The sequence below is a fragment of the Sturnira hondurensis genome, unplaced genomic scaffold (assembly GCF_014824575.4).
Source record: "Sturnira hondurensis isolate 20B ecotype Veracruz unplaced genomic scaffold, ASM1482457v3 Scaffold0016462, whole genome shotgun sequence".
NCBI lineage: Eukaryota > Metazoa > Chordata > Mammalia > Chiroptera > Phyllostomidae > Sturnira > Sturnira hondurensis.
Genome location: NW_028089093.1, coordinates 2,193,715 through 2,206,863, shown reverse-complemented (window position 1 = coordinate 2,206,863; position 13,149 = coordinate 2,193,715). Strand labels below are relative to the sequence as shown.

General features: G+C 41.0%; 1 protein-coding gene across 1 annotated transcript; it reads left to right on the top strand.

Annotated features, from left to right (window-relative positions):
- Positions 1–695: 695 nt before the first annotated feature.
- PTTG1IP2 (PTTG1IP family member 2) lies at positions 696–11,805 on the top strand. Its single transcript, XM_037066046.1, has 4 exons — positions 696–846; positions 3,443–3,489; positions 10,073–10,166; positions 11,618–11,805. Exons 1-4 carry the CDS (start codon positions 696–698, stop codon positions 11,803–11,805), a joined length of 480 nt encoding a protein of 159 aa, XP_036921941.1.
- The last annotated feature ends 1,344 nt before the right edge of the window (positions 11,806–13,149 follow it).

Sequence of the window (13,149 nt, the reverse complement as noted above, 5' to 3'; positions counted from 1 at the left end):
ATCTGCACCATTTTGCCATACCCTTTAAATTTTGTACTACTATTTATAGTTCTGAAACTTTATATTGTTGCCACTATTTAATTATAACTACTAATTATATTCATAGCTATGAAAATGAAAAAAAACATTCATCTGTATGCCACTTAAAATACACCATATATTAGGGAAATGGTTAGAGCATGCCACAGGGCCACAGACTATCAAGGACAAGATTAAGGATATATAGAGTTTCAGGACCTCACCACTTTATCACACAACATCCTCACAGGGTGGGGGTTGGGGGCAGAACATTTACTTCTGAGGAAAGGAGGACAGAAAAGTGCCATGCTTCACACACTTATTGAGTGGTGAAAATTACATGCCACATCTTTTTTCAAAAACAACAGTATAGCAAGGGTTGATCAAGTCCAGTGGATGAATAGTCCCTGGTTGTACCTGGTGATCAGGGCTCTGGGAAGCCCGAGCCTCGTGCCGACAGGGATTGCATTATGAACATTCTGTGTTCTGGCTGGAACATTAGGAGTTCTAAGGTTCTGTGAATTACTCTGGGGTCCAAGGCTCGGAAGGAGCTGCCTCGGGACCTGGGGCTGCAACAGATCACAGTCCCTGAGCAGGGTCTGCCGGTGCACCCCAGTGCCAGGTGCCCCGAAGGGTCCCACTGACCAGGGACTTGTGTAACGCAGGCCTGAGGAGCCATGTGCTCGCTGCGGGTTTGTGGCCAGATCCTCCTGCCCATTTTCCTCTCTATCTTTCTCATTCAACTGCTTGTCAGCTTCTCAGAGAATGGTTATTCCCGAGTGTCCAGACACAGGGGCAAGCTGAGACCAAAATCTACGGATAAAGACGGTGAGCCCTCCTGAGCCAGAGGCCGGCGCTCCAGCGCCGCTGCTGCCCTTACTAACTCTTGATCGTGCCACCCTGGCAGGCTGAGGTTTTCATCTGTAAAGCTGCTGTTCAGTGTTGGCAAGAAAACATGTTTAAAGGCTCCTGACAATTTGGGTAAAATCCAGTTAAATTGGGCTCGAATGAATTTGCCTTACCGGAAATGAAAACATGGGTTAAAATAGTTTCAGATTTGGGAAAGGAGGTCTCTCCCCTCACTTTTCCCAGGATCTATATAGCACATAAGCTTTAGACTGTGAGTAATACGCTGTTGGTTTTTGGCCTAATCAGACTTCTCTCAGTGCCATAACCAGTCTGTGTTTTAAGTTCTTAGGTAACAAATTGCTTACTCTGGGTCTTATCTTAAAAAAGAATTACTTTGGTTTAGAGACTTCCCTTGGTTCTCCTTCTCAGCTGAAGAAATTTTGCAGCATTCAAAATCACACTGAGTTGAATTCATGGGCTTGGAAGTAAGGTCTTTAGAATCCTAAATTAATTGTATAGATCCAAGGGCAAAATTTGAATGACTTGAAAGAATGCCCTGTAAAGCCAAGATTTCCATTTTTATGAAGGCTGTGAGATGGAATACTTAGTGCTGTCCAATTTCTGGAGTCTACAGGCATGTTGCTATCTGTTGCAGAATCCATCTTCTTACTAAAACCAAACCCAAGCTCTCGGCTTTGAGAGCTGGGAGTGGGGAGAGACTGAGGTAGAAGGCCCAGCTGGTTTCCTCTGGGGTCACCTTCCCCATGGGTTTCTCTCTTGGTCATCCCCACACACACTCCAAAAGGAAGTGATCCAGCACCATCCTGCCCCGTAGCCGCCCCCTGCCCCTACCCCCAGTGCTTAAAAACAAGCCATACGCAGAAACACATCCTTCCCTTTGTTCCCTAGCAAACTGGAGTCCTACCAGATTTTTTTCAAAATATCTTATTAAAATGCTTGAGGAAGAACAAAAAGGGTATAAACAAAGCAAGTCAAGAATAAAGGACACATGGAGAAAAATGGGGGAAGGGTGGAAACGGGAGGGAGGTGGGGAGGGCTTGGGGTGGGCTGGGATGGGAGTAAAAGGCAGAAAGCTGTACTTGAACAATTAAAATGAAAAATAAAGTTAATGAGCCAAAATAAAGGGAATCATAGATAACACAGACAATTCTAGGGCTAATCAACCCTGGTCAGTGTTGCTGAGGAAACAGCTTCCTTTTGTGAGGAAAAGCCTGGTTCAGCCAGTCTTAGGCTTTCCCTGAGCGTTGCTCCCCAGCCTGGGCCAGTTCCCCCTTCGTGCTTGCATAAAGCTTTCCAACAAGGATATGGTTTCTTAGACGCAATTCCCTCACTTACAAAACTAGAAAAGGGATTCTAACCCCTCACTGAACTCCCCAGCTCCATCCCTGGTACAAATCTGAGTGGTAGGCCTTTGACACAGACAACCACAGGACTTTGCAAATGACCCCAGATCCAGTGAGACCTCCCTCAAGGCAGGTTGCTTTGATCCCCAGGCCTCTAATTTGTTTATATTTGAGAGCTTAGTGATGTCAAAATGCATGTGAGAGAGGAAAGCAGGTGTTAGACAGAGAACAGAACATTGCAATTTAGGAGTTCATGGCCAGAGCCATCTGGGATGATGGAAAAACCTACTTCAGATCATAGAACTCATTTGCTTAAAGTAAGGTGAATAATCAAAGTTTTTCTGTATGGTAGAGTTTCAGTTTATTTTTTATTTTTTTTAAAGATTTTATTTATTTATCTTTAGAGGGGAAGGGAAGGAGAGAGTGAGAAAAATATCAATGTATGGTTGCTTCTGGTGTGTCCCCTGCTGGGAACCGGCCTGCAACCCAGGCATGTGCCCTGACTGGGAATCAAACCGTGATCGTGTGGTTCACAGGCCCGTGCTCAATCCACTGAGCTACACCAGCCAGGGCAATTTTTTATTTTTGATATATAATTATTTCTTATATTAAACATGTATCACTTTTATAACTCCATAAAGATAGTTAACCAGGTCTATTTTTGTAAAACAATGCTGAATAACAAAAGAATTATTTTTTATTTTATTTTTTAAGAGAGAGAGAGAAACATCAATGTGTGGTTGCCTCTCATATGGTCACCACTGGACCTGGCCTGCAACCCAGTCGTGTGCCCTGACTAGGAATTGAACCGGTGACCCTTTGGTACACTGCCCGCCCTCAGTCCACTGAGCTATATATACCAGCCCGGGCAGCAAAGAATTTTTAAAAGAGATTTTTGAAGTATGATGTTTTAAATATATAGTGATATTGTGCATTTTTTTCTTATTGTTTTTTAGAACTTACTGGGCTAATCAAAGTTGGGTGGTGCCATTTCCTAATTGTCCAAGTAATAGGAGAAAATAAAGAGTTAAGATTTAAATAGCACCAATGGGAACATTTTCTAGATACATGGAAGTAATGAAGGGAAATGCTGGGGTATGGGTAAATACACTATGAAACAGGAATGGCTAACTGAAATGAACTTTTATATACTCTTGAGCAATAAACAGGCTAGTATTTACATTTTTGTACTTAATATTTTTTTCTTGTAGGATGTTCATTAAAGAAAAATTGTCAATTGTGCATAGAAGATAGAAAAGTAAGTTAGTTAACTTTAATATGAGGATATTATCTTGGGGATGTTATGAAATCACATAGTTTATAGCTGCACTTCAAAAAGCATGCTAAACTTTGTTTTACACAATTTCTGTAATATGAATGACTAGTAGCAGTTAAGATGTATTTCTACATTTCAAACCATTCTTCAAGGATCTAGAAATAAACAAGAAACAATTTAGTATGAACATGTGCTCCCTTCTAGAAAATTATGCTTCAAAAACAAAACAATTTTTTTGCATGAAAAAGATCACAGTGACCCCTGGGAAGAATTTTTTCTACGTCAAGGAAGAAGATAAGCCTTTTGCAGTACAGTGAAAATTTTCTTGATACTCTATCCCCTAGAAAGACTAGAAAGGATGACATACTGTTCCTTAACCACAGTGTACAGTAGCTAACGCCCCTTCTCTGATGATCAGTGTCTGGCACCATTGTTCTTCATTTCAGATTTGGAAGAAGGCAGGAATGCTGTAATGAGGTAAATGGTGTTACAGAGAGCTTGGCAGCAATGCCCCCCACCCCTGCCCCCAACAAAACCATTGTACTTTTCTTTTTTAAAGATTTTATTTATTTATTTATCTTTAGAGGGGAAGGAGAGAGGGAGAGAAACATCAATGTATGGTTGCCTTTTGTGCGTCCCCTGCTGGGAGTTGGCCTGCAGGGAACCAGCCTGCAACCCAGGCATGTGCCCTGACTGGGAATCGAACCGCAATCGTGTGGTTCGCAGGCCCGCGCTCAATCCACTGAGCTACACCAGCCAGGAAAACCATTGTACTTTAACAAGTATTAGAAAACCGAAAATTAACACCAAAGACAGAGTGACACGAAATTACTCGTTAGAGAAGGACACACTCCAGTCATTGCTATGTGTCATAAAGATCTGGATGGACCACTCTGTGTCCCTACTTATCTTCATCTAGAACATTCCTCTGCTTTAATGGAGACCTGGGCTCAGGGCCTTTGGACTTCTCCACCCAATTCCTACATAATCTTATGTGCTTTTCCTACTTGGCAATGGCCCTGACATACTCGGTCCTGCTGTGTCTCTACTTCCTCAGCTCTGTGCATTAGGAAGTCACTTCCAAGGCCACGCCCTATACTCTGCATATCCACAGTGGCTCCTACATTCTCATCCCCTTACACTGCATGTACTTTTTGGCCTTGACAAGACAAGACCATTCTCTAGCTCTTTAATCCCTCATTTTTGAGGCCTTCTTGTACAAACTCCTTTCCTTCTTGTGACTTCGCACATCGGTTCACTTGATGGGTACATTTCCTTGTTTGTTACAATGAAAATGTTCATGCATGAAAACAGTATAGTAAAACTTTATACCCACCCAAGATCCATCTTAGCTAATCTTATTTCATATATGCCCTCTCCTCCAAAATGGATTGTTCTGAAGCAAAAATGATATACTATATCATTTTATTTGCAAATATCTCTCTTTGTATGGAAAATAATACAAGGATTAATGATACAAGAATAAATTTGGTTTCGCATGCTCACAACTATAAACTCATATTGCCCAGCAGTGTGTGTGTGTATAGATATATACAGACAGATATACCGATAGATAGAGAGTGTACCAACTCCTTTTCATCCCCCCCAGTCATTCCAGTTTGAATGATAACATGCTTATCCTTCTTAAGTACAAGGGAATCTTCCTCAGATTCTATCATAAACATTTCCTAGTGATCCAATCGTATGTGACTGGCCTTCCTAGAGTTAGAAAACATTCTTACCGAAAGCAAGTCCATAAAAAGCAACTAAGTTACAGTACTACTCCAATACACATTTCATTAACACAGCATATGAAAAGCATTATGTTTTTGTTGATATTTTCTCTTCCCCTAGAAATAAAATCATGCTAGTTAAGAAACTTAGTGAACTTTTGGCTTTTATTTTTGTTCAGAATCACTATGTGTCACTGTTGATTCCTGGGAGTGATAGATTTCAGTTATGGTGTCACAATGATGAGACTTGTCATAAGTAATTTTTTTGTGCTAATGACAGTTAAAAGATTGAGTTTTGCAACTGACTTAAAAAATGAACCAAAGTAAACATTTTCTCAATTAATCACATCTTCCTCATTCATTGCATCTGGATATGGATTATTGGTTCAGACAGTAAGGAACGAAGTTATAGCAAGCCCAGTGGGGTTTTGTTGAATCTCCCATGGCCTGCCTCATCTATTACACTTCATAGGAAGTGACCATCACTCACGGGCTTGTAAAATGCATTTGTAAGTGCCATACCTCAGACCCCATAGAGATGCCCATTTGATGTTTGTTTTTCTGAAATATGTGTGTGGGTGTGTGCTAGGGCATAAAGTAAGGGAGAGTGGACAGGGTCATGGATTCGAATTTGAATATGACAGTGACCGTATTGTTATCACCTGTCAAGTTTCTCTCACCTGAAAACAACTGGAGGACCAGTTGCATGGGTTATTCTCCAAGGCAGCTTTTCCCAACAGCTTAATTGCTCTTGGCATGACCATCCTTTTGGAGCTGGCTTTTCCTTGAGAAGTTGAAGGCCATCTATCAGGCTCAAGTTCCCTCATTTTTCTTCGGAACCAATTCAGTTTTTTTTCTCTTACACTCATTTCCCCCGAGGAAGTCGATTTTCAGTTCTAAGGTTAGCCCCCAAGTCTTTACCACCATGCACGCATCATGCTCAGAAACACATTCACAAACTCAGAACCTTTCTCATTTCCTTGTTCCCGCTGTGACAGATCCACCTAGTTCTCTGCATCAGCCCCTTTCTTATCAGTTCAGATGAAATGAAAAGAAAGTCTTGTTTCTTTCTAGCAGCTAAAGTTCTTATGCTACTTCTACTTCCTTATCCCCTTGATTTAATCCTTTGCAAGCTGATCTTGAGCTCACAAAAGACTCTCCATAGACTAATGCAATGACCTTTCAAATTAGTCACTCCTTATGGGAATAGCAATCTAGACTTCAGATGTTTGCCTGCCTGCTTCTTTCCTTCACCTCTTCATCTCCTTCACCAGCTCCCCTTCCTCATCTTTCCTCATACTCCAAAGCATTCTTTATACCACTTCTCACCCCTGTGCCATCTCCCCTACTGCCATGACTTCTGCTAGTACCTGCACATAGCAGAGCCTCAAATTCATATTCCTTGACCCAATAGCCCCTGGACCTCAGGGTGACACAGTTCTTGATTGACATTTTTTCCTTGTCTCAAGCTCAAAATTTCTATAACTAAATCTATCATTTTTCTTCCCCAGAGAAGCTTATCTTATTGGCTTCTTTACTTCTAGCAGCATGAACCCAGGTGCAATTCTCAAAATCTTTGGCTCCTTGTTCTTACTTTTTCTCTATCTGCAGTTCACCAAGTCCGATCAGTCCTTCCAGTTTTTGCTTGCAACTGCAACAATCCTAGGCTTCCTAGACTTCAGTCCCTCCGGTCCCTCTTGGTACTTCATTCATTATCATAAATTAGCACTTTCATTATGTCACCTGTTAGCTCAGAACAATTTAGTTGAATCCTTATTGTTAAAACACAAACTCCGTAGCCTGGCATTCCAACCCCATCCCAGTCTGAGGGAACTTGACCTTCCAAACAAATCCACGAAGGTCCACCGCAACAGCTTCTCACTCTGGCCACCGTGGATGCCTCCCTTTCGTTCCGCCATGGCATGTGTGTCTAAGACCTACCCTTTGCTGGGCAGGTTCTGTCACACCCTACAGGCTCTGACCAAGTTCTGCCTGTGCCCTGAAAGGAATCTGACCTAGTCGGACCAGCTAGAAGTGAATACTTTCTCTTACAGACTTCAGCTACATTTTATATCTGTTCCACTCCTTTTGAATATGATATTATTGCTTTTAGATTTGTCCTTTGCAGAGTGTACATATTGTACCTGCCAAACAAAGAGAAAATAGTGTCCCACATATCTGTGTAACCTCCAATGACCCATAAATGATTAGGAATGCACTTTGGGTCCTTTCTATGTCCACTACTTAAAAACCCCCCTTTGCATATATTATACTTACTTAGTATGATATGCTTTGCAGTATAGCAAACCATCTATAGTGTTAATGAACTATTAAATATCATTATGTACCTTCCCTCTTTCTCTATTTTTTCATTTTAACGATATTTGCTTATAAAATATCCATTTCGATGTCTAAGCTTATTAAGAGAGTACTGCCCTAGAACAAATACTCTAGGTTTCCCATGGAACAATATGAATCATCATTCTAAAGCCTTTGAGCTGATTTCTCAGTTGTCATTCTCCGAAGGGTCTGAGGTAGGCATGGCTTTGTGTTTATATGGACAATCTTCTTAAACTACAAGAGAACATCCCTGTAATTTGTCTTCAATTATGAATTACCAATTTAGGGATGTTGAATATATTATTCTGGTCCTCTGGGTAGTGTGAAATTCTGCTCTTTGAAGACTTTTAGATTTAGTTAAGGTATTGGTCAAATATTTTCGTGGAAAGGGACAGAAACCTGATTTAAACAAATTTAATCAAAGGGGAGTTTCTGACTTGCAGAATTGGGACACCCAGGAGAGGCCTTGGCTTCGTGCACAGCTGAACCCTACAGCACGTTACTCCTGTTTTCTCTCTCTCTTCTTGTTTCCCAGTCCTGCCCCTCTGTGCACTGACCTCATTCTCTTCTATAGCAAATGGACATTCTCCACAAAGCTGGGGAAGAGGCTGGCTCCCAGTAGATCTCTCTACATCTGTCTACAGCTCCAGAGAAGATTCTGATTGGCCCGGTTGGGAATTATGCCCAGCTCAGCAGTAGTTACTGGGCCAGCAGGATGGGCTTCCCTGAGTGCCTCCACAAGGGCCCAATGAGTTCAGTGGTGGGAAAGTGGTGGGTGGGCCACGCTGGCTGACAGCTGCAGAGCCACGTGGGGCTGGGGGAGGAGGTCCACAAAGGAGAGAGGGCTCCCAGAAGGAGAAGGATGCTACTTGAGCGGGTCAGACAGAGAGTGAAAAAATGCACTCCCTGAGTCTACTGTATTCTATCCTTAGAATACAGGGAAAGTAGCATCAAGGAAAGTAACTATACAAGGAAAGAATGTCTCTACTGAGGACAGCACTGCTTTAGAATCTCACCTGTTCTGAACTTGGTTGCTGGGGCCTGGGACTCAGCTCAGTGCTGAGTACTCAGAAGCCCTCTGACAGGTTCAGGTTTTTTTCCGAAAATTCATCTCCCTTAAAAACCTGCTAAATGCAAAACAAAAGATAACAACCTGCTGCAACAGTTTAAAAGGACAAGGCACATTTGTCCTAACCAGCTTCAGTCTCATACTTGTCTAAATGGCTTCATTTGACCTTTGGTCTTGGTGTGCATGAAGCAAAAACTGGCCTGTGGATACCTTCTGCTCTCAGGCCGTGTCTAAGGGTGAGTCACTACCTCTGCTGGTCTTCGATGTACAGCCAGAGTGACTGAGAAAGCTCTGAAATGAGTCCTATAGGCCTGCTCACGAGCACAGAACCACAGTGGTGAGGTGAGAACTCCAGCTCCCCTGTTTACCAGGTGTGTGATCTCACGTAAGTCATTTGACCCCTTGGTGCCTTATTGTCTTCACCTATAAAGTGGGCACAATAGTACCTAGCTCACAGGATTGTTCCAAGGATCAAATGACTTAGTACATAAAAGGGGACTTAAAATGGTGCCTGTCACATCGTAAACCCTATGTAAGTAACAGCCCTTTTTACTACTTTGTCCTTGTTTTCATGGCTTATCCACATTCTAGTCTTATCTCCCACAATGGTTTCCACCTTCGTACCTTGCTTTTGCTTACTTTAGCAAAGGGCTTAGAATTCCATTTTCTGATTTCCACGTGGTTATCTGACCACTCGTGAGCAGGAAGAGGCGAGTAACAGCACCAATGGTGATTAACAGCACCATTGACCCACATGTAACAGAGGAAAGTGGGTGCTGTGGACAAGGGGAATGGGAAAAAGCGTTGGAGAGAGAGATAAAGTCCCATACACTGAAGTCCTTACTACTGTTTTGTGAGTAATGTCTCAGGTTTAGTCCCCTAAATACAGAGCCTGAGGAAAGGATGCAGGCACACGACATTTCTTGAGTGACTTCCCCTCCGCTAAGGGACTGAGGGTGTGTAAGCGACACAAGCCAAGCAAAGTTGTGGTCTCAGCTACAGTCTACACTTGGCTGAACCACAGGCAGCCCTTGGGGTAGTGGGTGGGGAATCACATAGGACAGTTATTCCTGCCTTCAGGCAAGGATGCCTGCTGTTTGGAGCCCTATGCAGCAGTCAGTTACTGGTGGGGTGGGGGAGGAGCATCTCACCTCACGTGCAAGATGGTCCCTATCCACCGAGGACTCCAGAAGGGCGGCTTGAGCTGCTTGCAGCCAACACTCACTGCAGCTGGGATTGGGTGCACAGGCCTGGTCGGGGGGTCCGGGAGGACCACCTACAACAGCACGAAGAATAATAAAATGATGGTGATGATGGCTGATGACAATGACGACTGTTATTTGTTGAACTGGCAGTAAAAACTTACTGAAATTGTGATTGCTATCCTTGTACACTGCTTTTACTTTTTTCTTTCCAAATACAGTGTTTTTGGTGCAGTGAAGAACAGGCTTGCAAAACATTTTGTCTTTCGCGTTTGGGATGTCAGATAAGTTCGGTATTTTGGTTGAGCTGTAAAGGTGAGTTGTCCCTGTTAGAATTTGTATGTATTTTTAAAAATATCTTATTTATTTATCTTTAGAGGGGAAGGGAAGGAGAGAGGGAGAGAAATATCAATGTATGGTTGCCTCTTGTGCGTCCCCTGCTGGGAACTGGCCTGCAACCCAGGCATGTGCCCTGACTGGGAATCGAACCGTGATTGTGTGGTTCGAAGGCCCACACTCAACCACTGAGCTACACCAGCCAGGGCTGTATTTTTTTAATTGACTCACAAATACTAGGGATTTGCTGTATTTGAAGGATTAGAAATTATTTTGTTTTATTAAAATAATAGCAAATCTGCTTATCAATGTTTCCCCTAATACAGGCTGATGTGGGTCCTTTCCATCTTCTGTTGGTTCAACTAGGTCAGCATTCACTCTGATTGATGGGTGCCTTACCGTACCAGTTGTTAAATGCTTTACATTTCATCTCTATTCTGATGTACGATAACCATAACCCAGAGAAAGGTGGGTTGTGTTATTGGTGTGTTGTTTTAGGAACTCCAGGAGTTTCTTTTAAGCTAGTCCTGGGGTGAGGACATACTGAGCCCAGTAACGTAACTATTGCTTATATTTCCTCAGCGAATGTATTTCATACTGAATTTCCATTCAGAACAATGACTCCCTAAGGCTGAACAATCTCAAGCGTCAAAGACTCTTTAAGTTATATCTATACTATTATATTTTTGGTTTGCTAGGTGGTAGCTGCTAAGGCAGGGACATGTATTAGAACCTTTTAAGAGGCTTTCAAAGAGCTAAAAGGCGTTCCACGGGAACCCTAACTATGCAAGGAACTCCTATCTAGAACAACCAGTTGTCTTTGTTTTTTCCTTAATTGAAGTGAAAAAACATAAATTTTGCCCTCGAGTCCCTGTTTTCTTCAGATCCTATTAGGTATATTTAAATCCCAATTGTTTGTATCAGAGAGCTTAGAAACGAGTAACAAGTCATAAATTCAGTGTGAGTGGGAGCCCCAGTCTCCTGTTTCATGTTTGGCCTTTATAGTTTCACACAGCACGGAGGGAGGAGGGGAAGTTCGAAAGCATTTGTTGTCTCTCTGACAAGGAACTGCCTAAAGTCAAACAACAAAGCATCCCGTGCATCTGCATACAGACCTAAAGGCAACCTGAGACATCTGCTGTTTTACCTGTTGAGACATTGCCTGGAAAGAGTTTAGGGAAAAAGTAGCCAGTGACATCACAGTTTACCAACTGGAGACAACGTTACCTCCTTTTAGCAACCCAGACTATTTTTGAATGCTAGTGACTGCTGTGTTAATGGTAATTTTTTGGGAGTATGTGATGTATGTTAAAGCATTTTCAGTAACACCTGAATTTGTATTTAAAGATCAGACTGTGTGATGCTAGAAAAGATGAAAATGTAAGACATTATGAATCCGTTAGCTTAAAATCTATTTCTTTACATTTCAGTCGACATGTTTGGATTTCTGATGCTGCTGCTCATTGCAATATTACTCATAGCATTAATTTGGCATTGCTGCATCTTTCAATGCTACCTGCAGAGGTGTGTTCATTTTATCCTCAGTAAGTGTGCACTTCGGGACGTTGAAGGAAATACTAAAGCGGTGATCAGAAATGCTTTTCCTTTTTCTGTATGATAAAAATCATATAGCCATATGATAAGGAAGAAAGTTTAAAAAATACAGAATATTGTAAAATGAACTTTCCCACCCTCTACTCCACCTCTGATACTTACTCCCAGAAGTACTTTTTGAGTATGCTTTTATTTCTGGTTCTTTTGTTATCTCCATATATTTGAACAATATGGTTGTATCTCCTTTTCATGATTTATTTACTGTTGATGTTATCTATGAGCTGAAAAACTTTTGCATTATGCATATTATTTTTGTTATTTTGCTATTAGTGGATATTATACTTTTATTTTTGAATTGTAATTATTAGCTCTTAAGATTACTAATACTTCTTCTGTTGGTTAACTTTCTGATTTTGAGTCACATAATCTTTGTTTCTGTAGTTCTCCCATTATTTAAGATAAGAAAATTTGGAAATTCTCTTCTTCTATCTTCTAAACTCTGTAAACTTTCTCACTCATTTGATGTTTTCAAGTTTATATTTACATTCTATTCTATAACTATACTTATATCTTGAAATGCTTACACTATAGTTTGTATCTCACATTTTTAAATGAATGGAAGTTATAGAATATACTATGATTGTATAAACGTTATTTATAAAGAACCAAAATGGAAATAGGAAATGTAATTCTATCGCTTGAAGGAATTGCTTGAAAGACAAGTATCTAGTGTCAAGTTCAAGTCTTGCTTTGCTTACTCTCCATTTCTCAAATCCTGCTACATTTCAGCCTGTTTCATGCTTACACTGTGACTTTCCTATGCAGATTTTTGCATTTTCTAGAGTTTTAAATTATCTTCATTATTTATTGTCAAAAAGGACACATATATCTTTATTCCCATCATTGTAATTATTCATCTTACTATTTGGTAAATATATATTCATTTTCTTCTTATAGTCATGTTTGTAAAAGTCCTGACTTCCTGTTCTAGTTTGTAAAACTTAGTTTCTTTTCAGTGCTCTACTTAGTTAGAAGAACTTTTTGAATCTCATATCTTCCTCTTCTTAGGATCGATCATTTTTTCCTTTTACTGAAGTACATCCTCAAGTAATTTTTTTCAAAAGGAGTTCACAGAAGTATGGAAAGTATTTTCATAGTCACACATGTCAAGCAATTTGGTTTCCTCCTTTATCATTCAGCACAGTACAGTATAATTTTCTTTCTTCAGATGGTAAACCTTTTCCAAGAAGCACCCACAGATAAGACAGATGCATGCTAATAGGCACACCTGTAAGTAAAATATGCCTATTTGCTTACCTAAGGCCTCTACTTTGTATAGGATTTTGTATTTTTCTGTCTTTGAGGCTTTGAATCCTGTTTTATTAACATACAAAGATAAAAGAAAGGG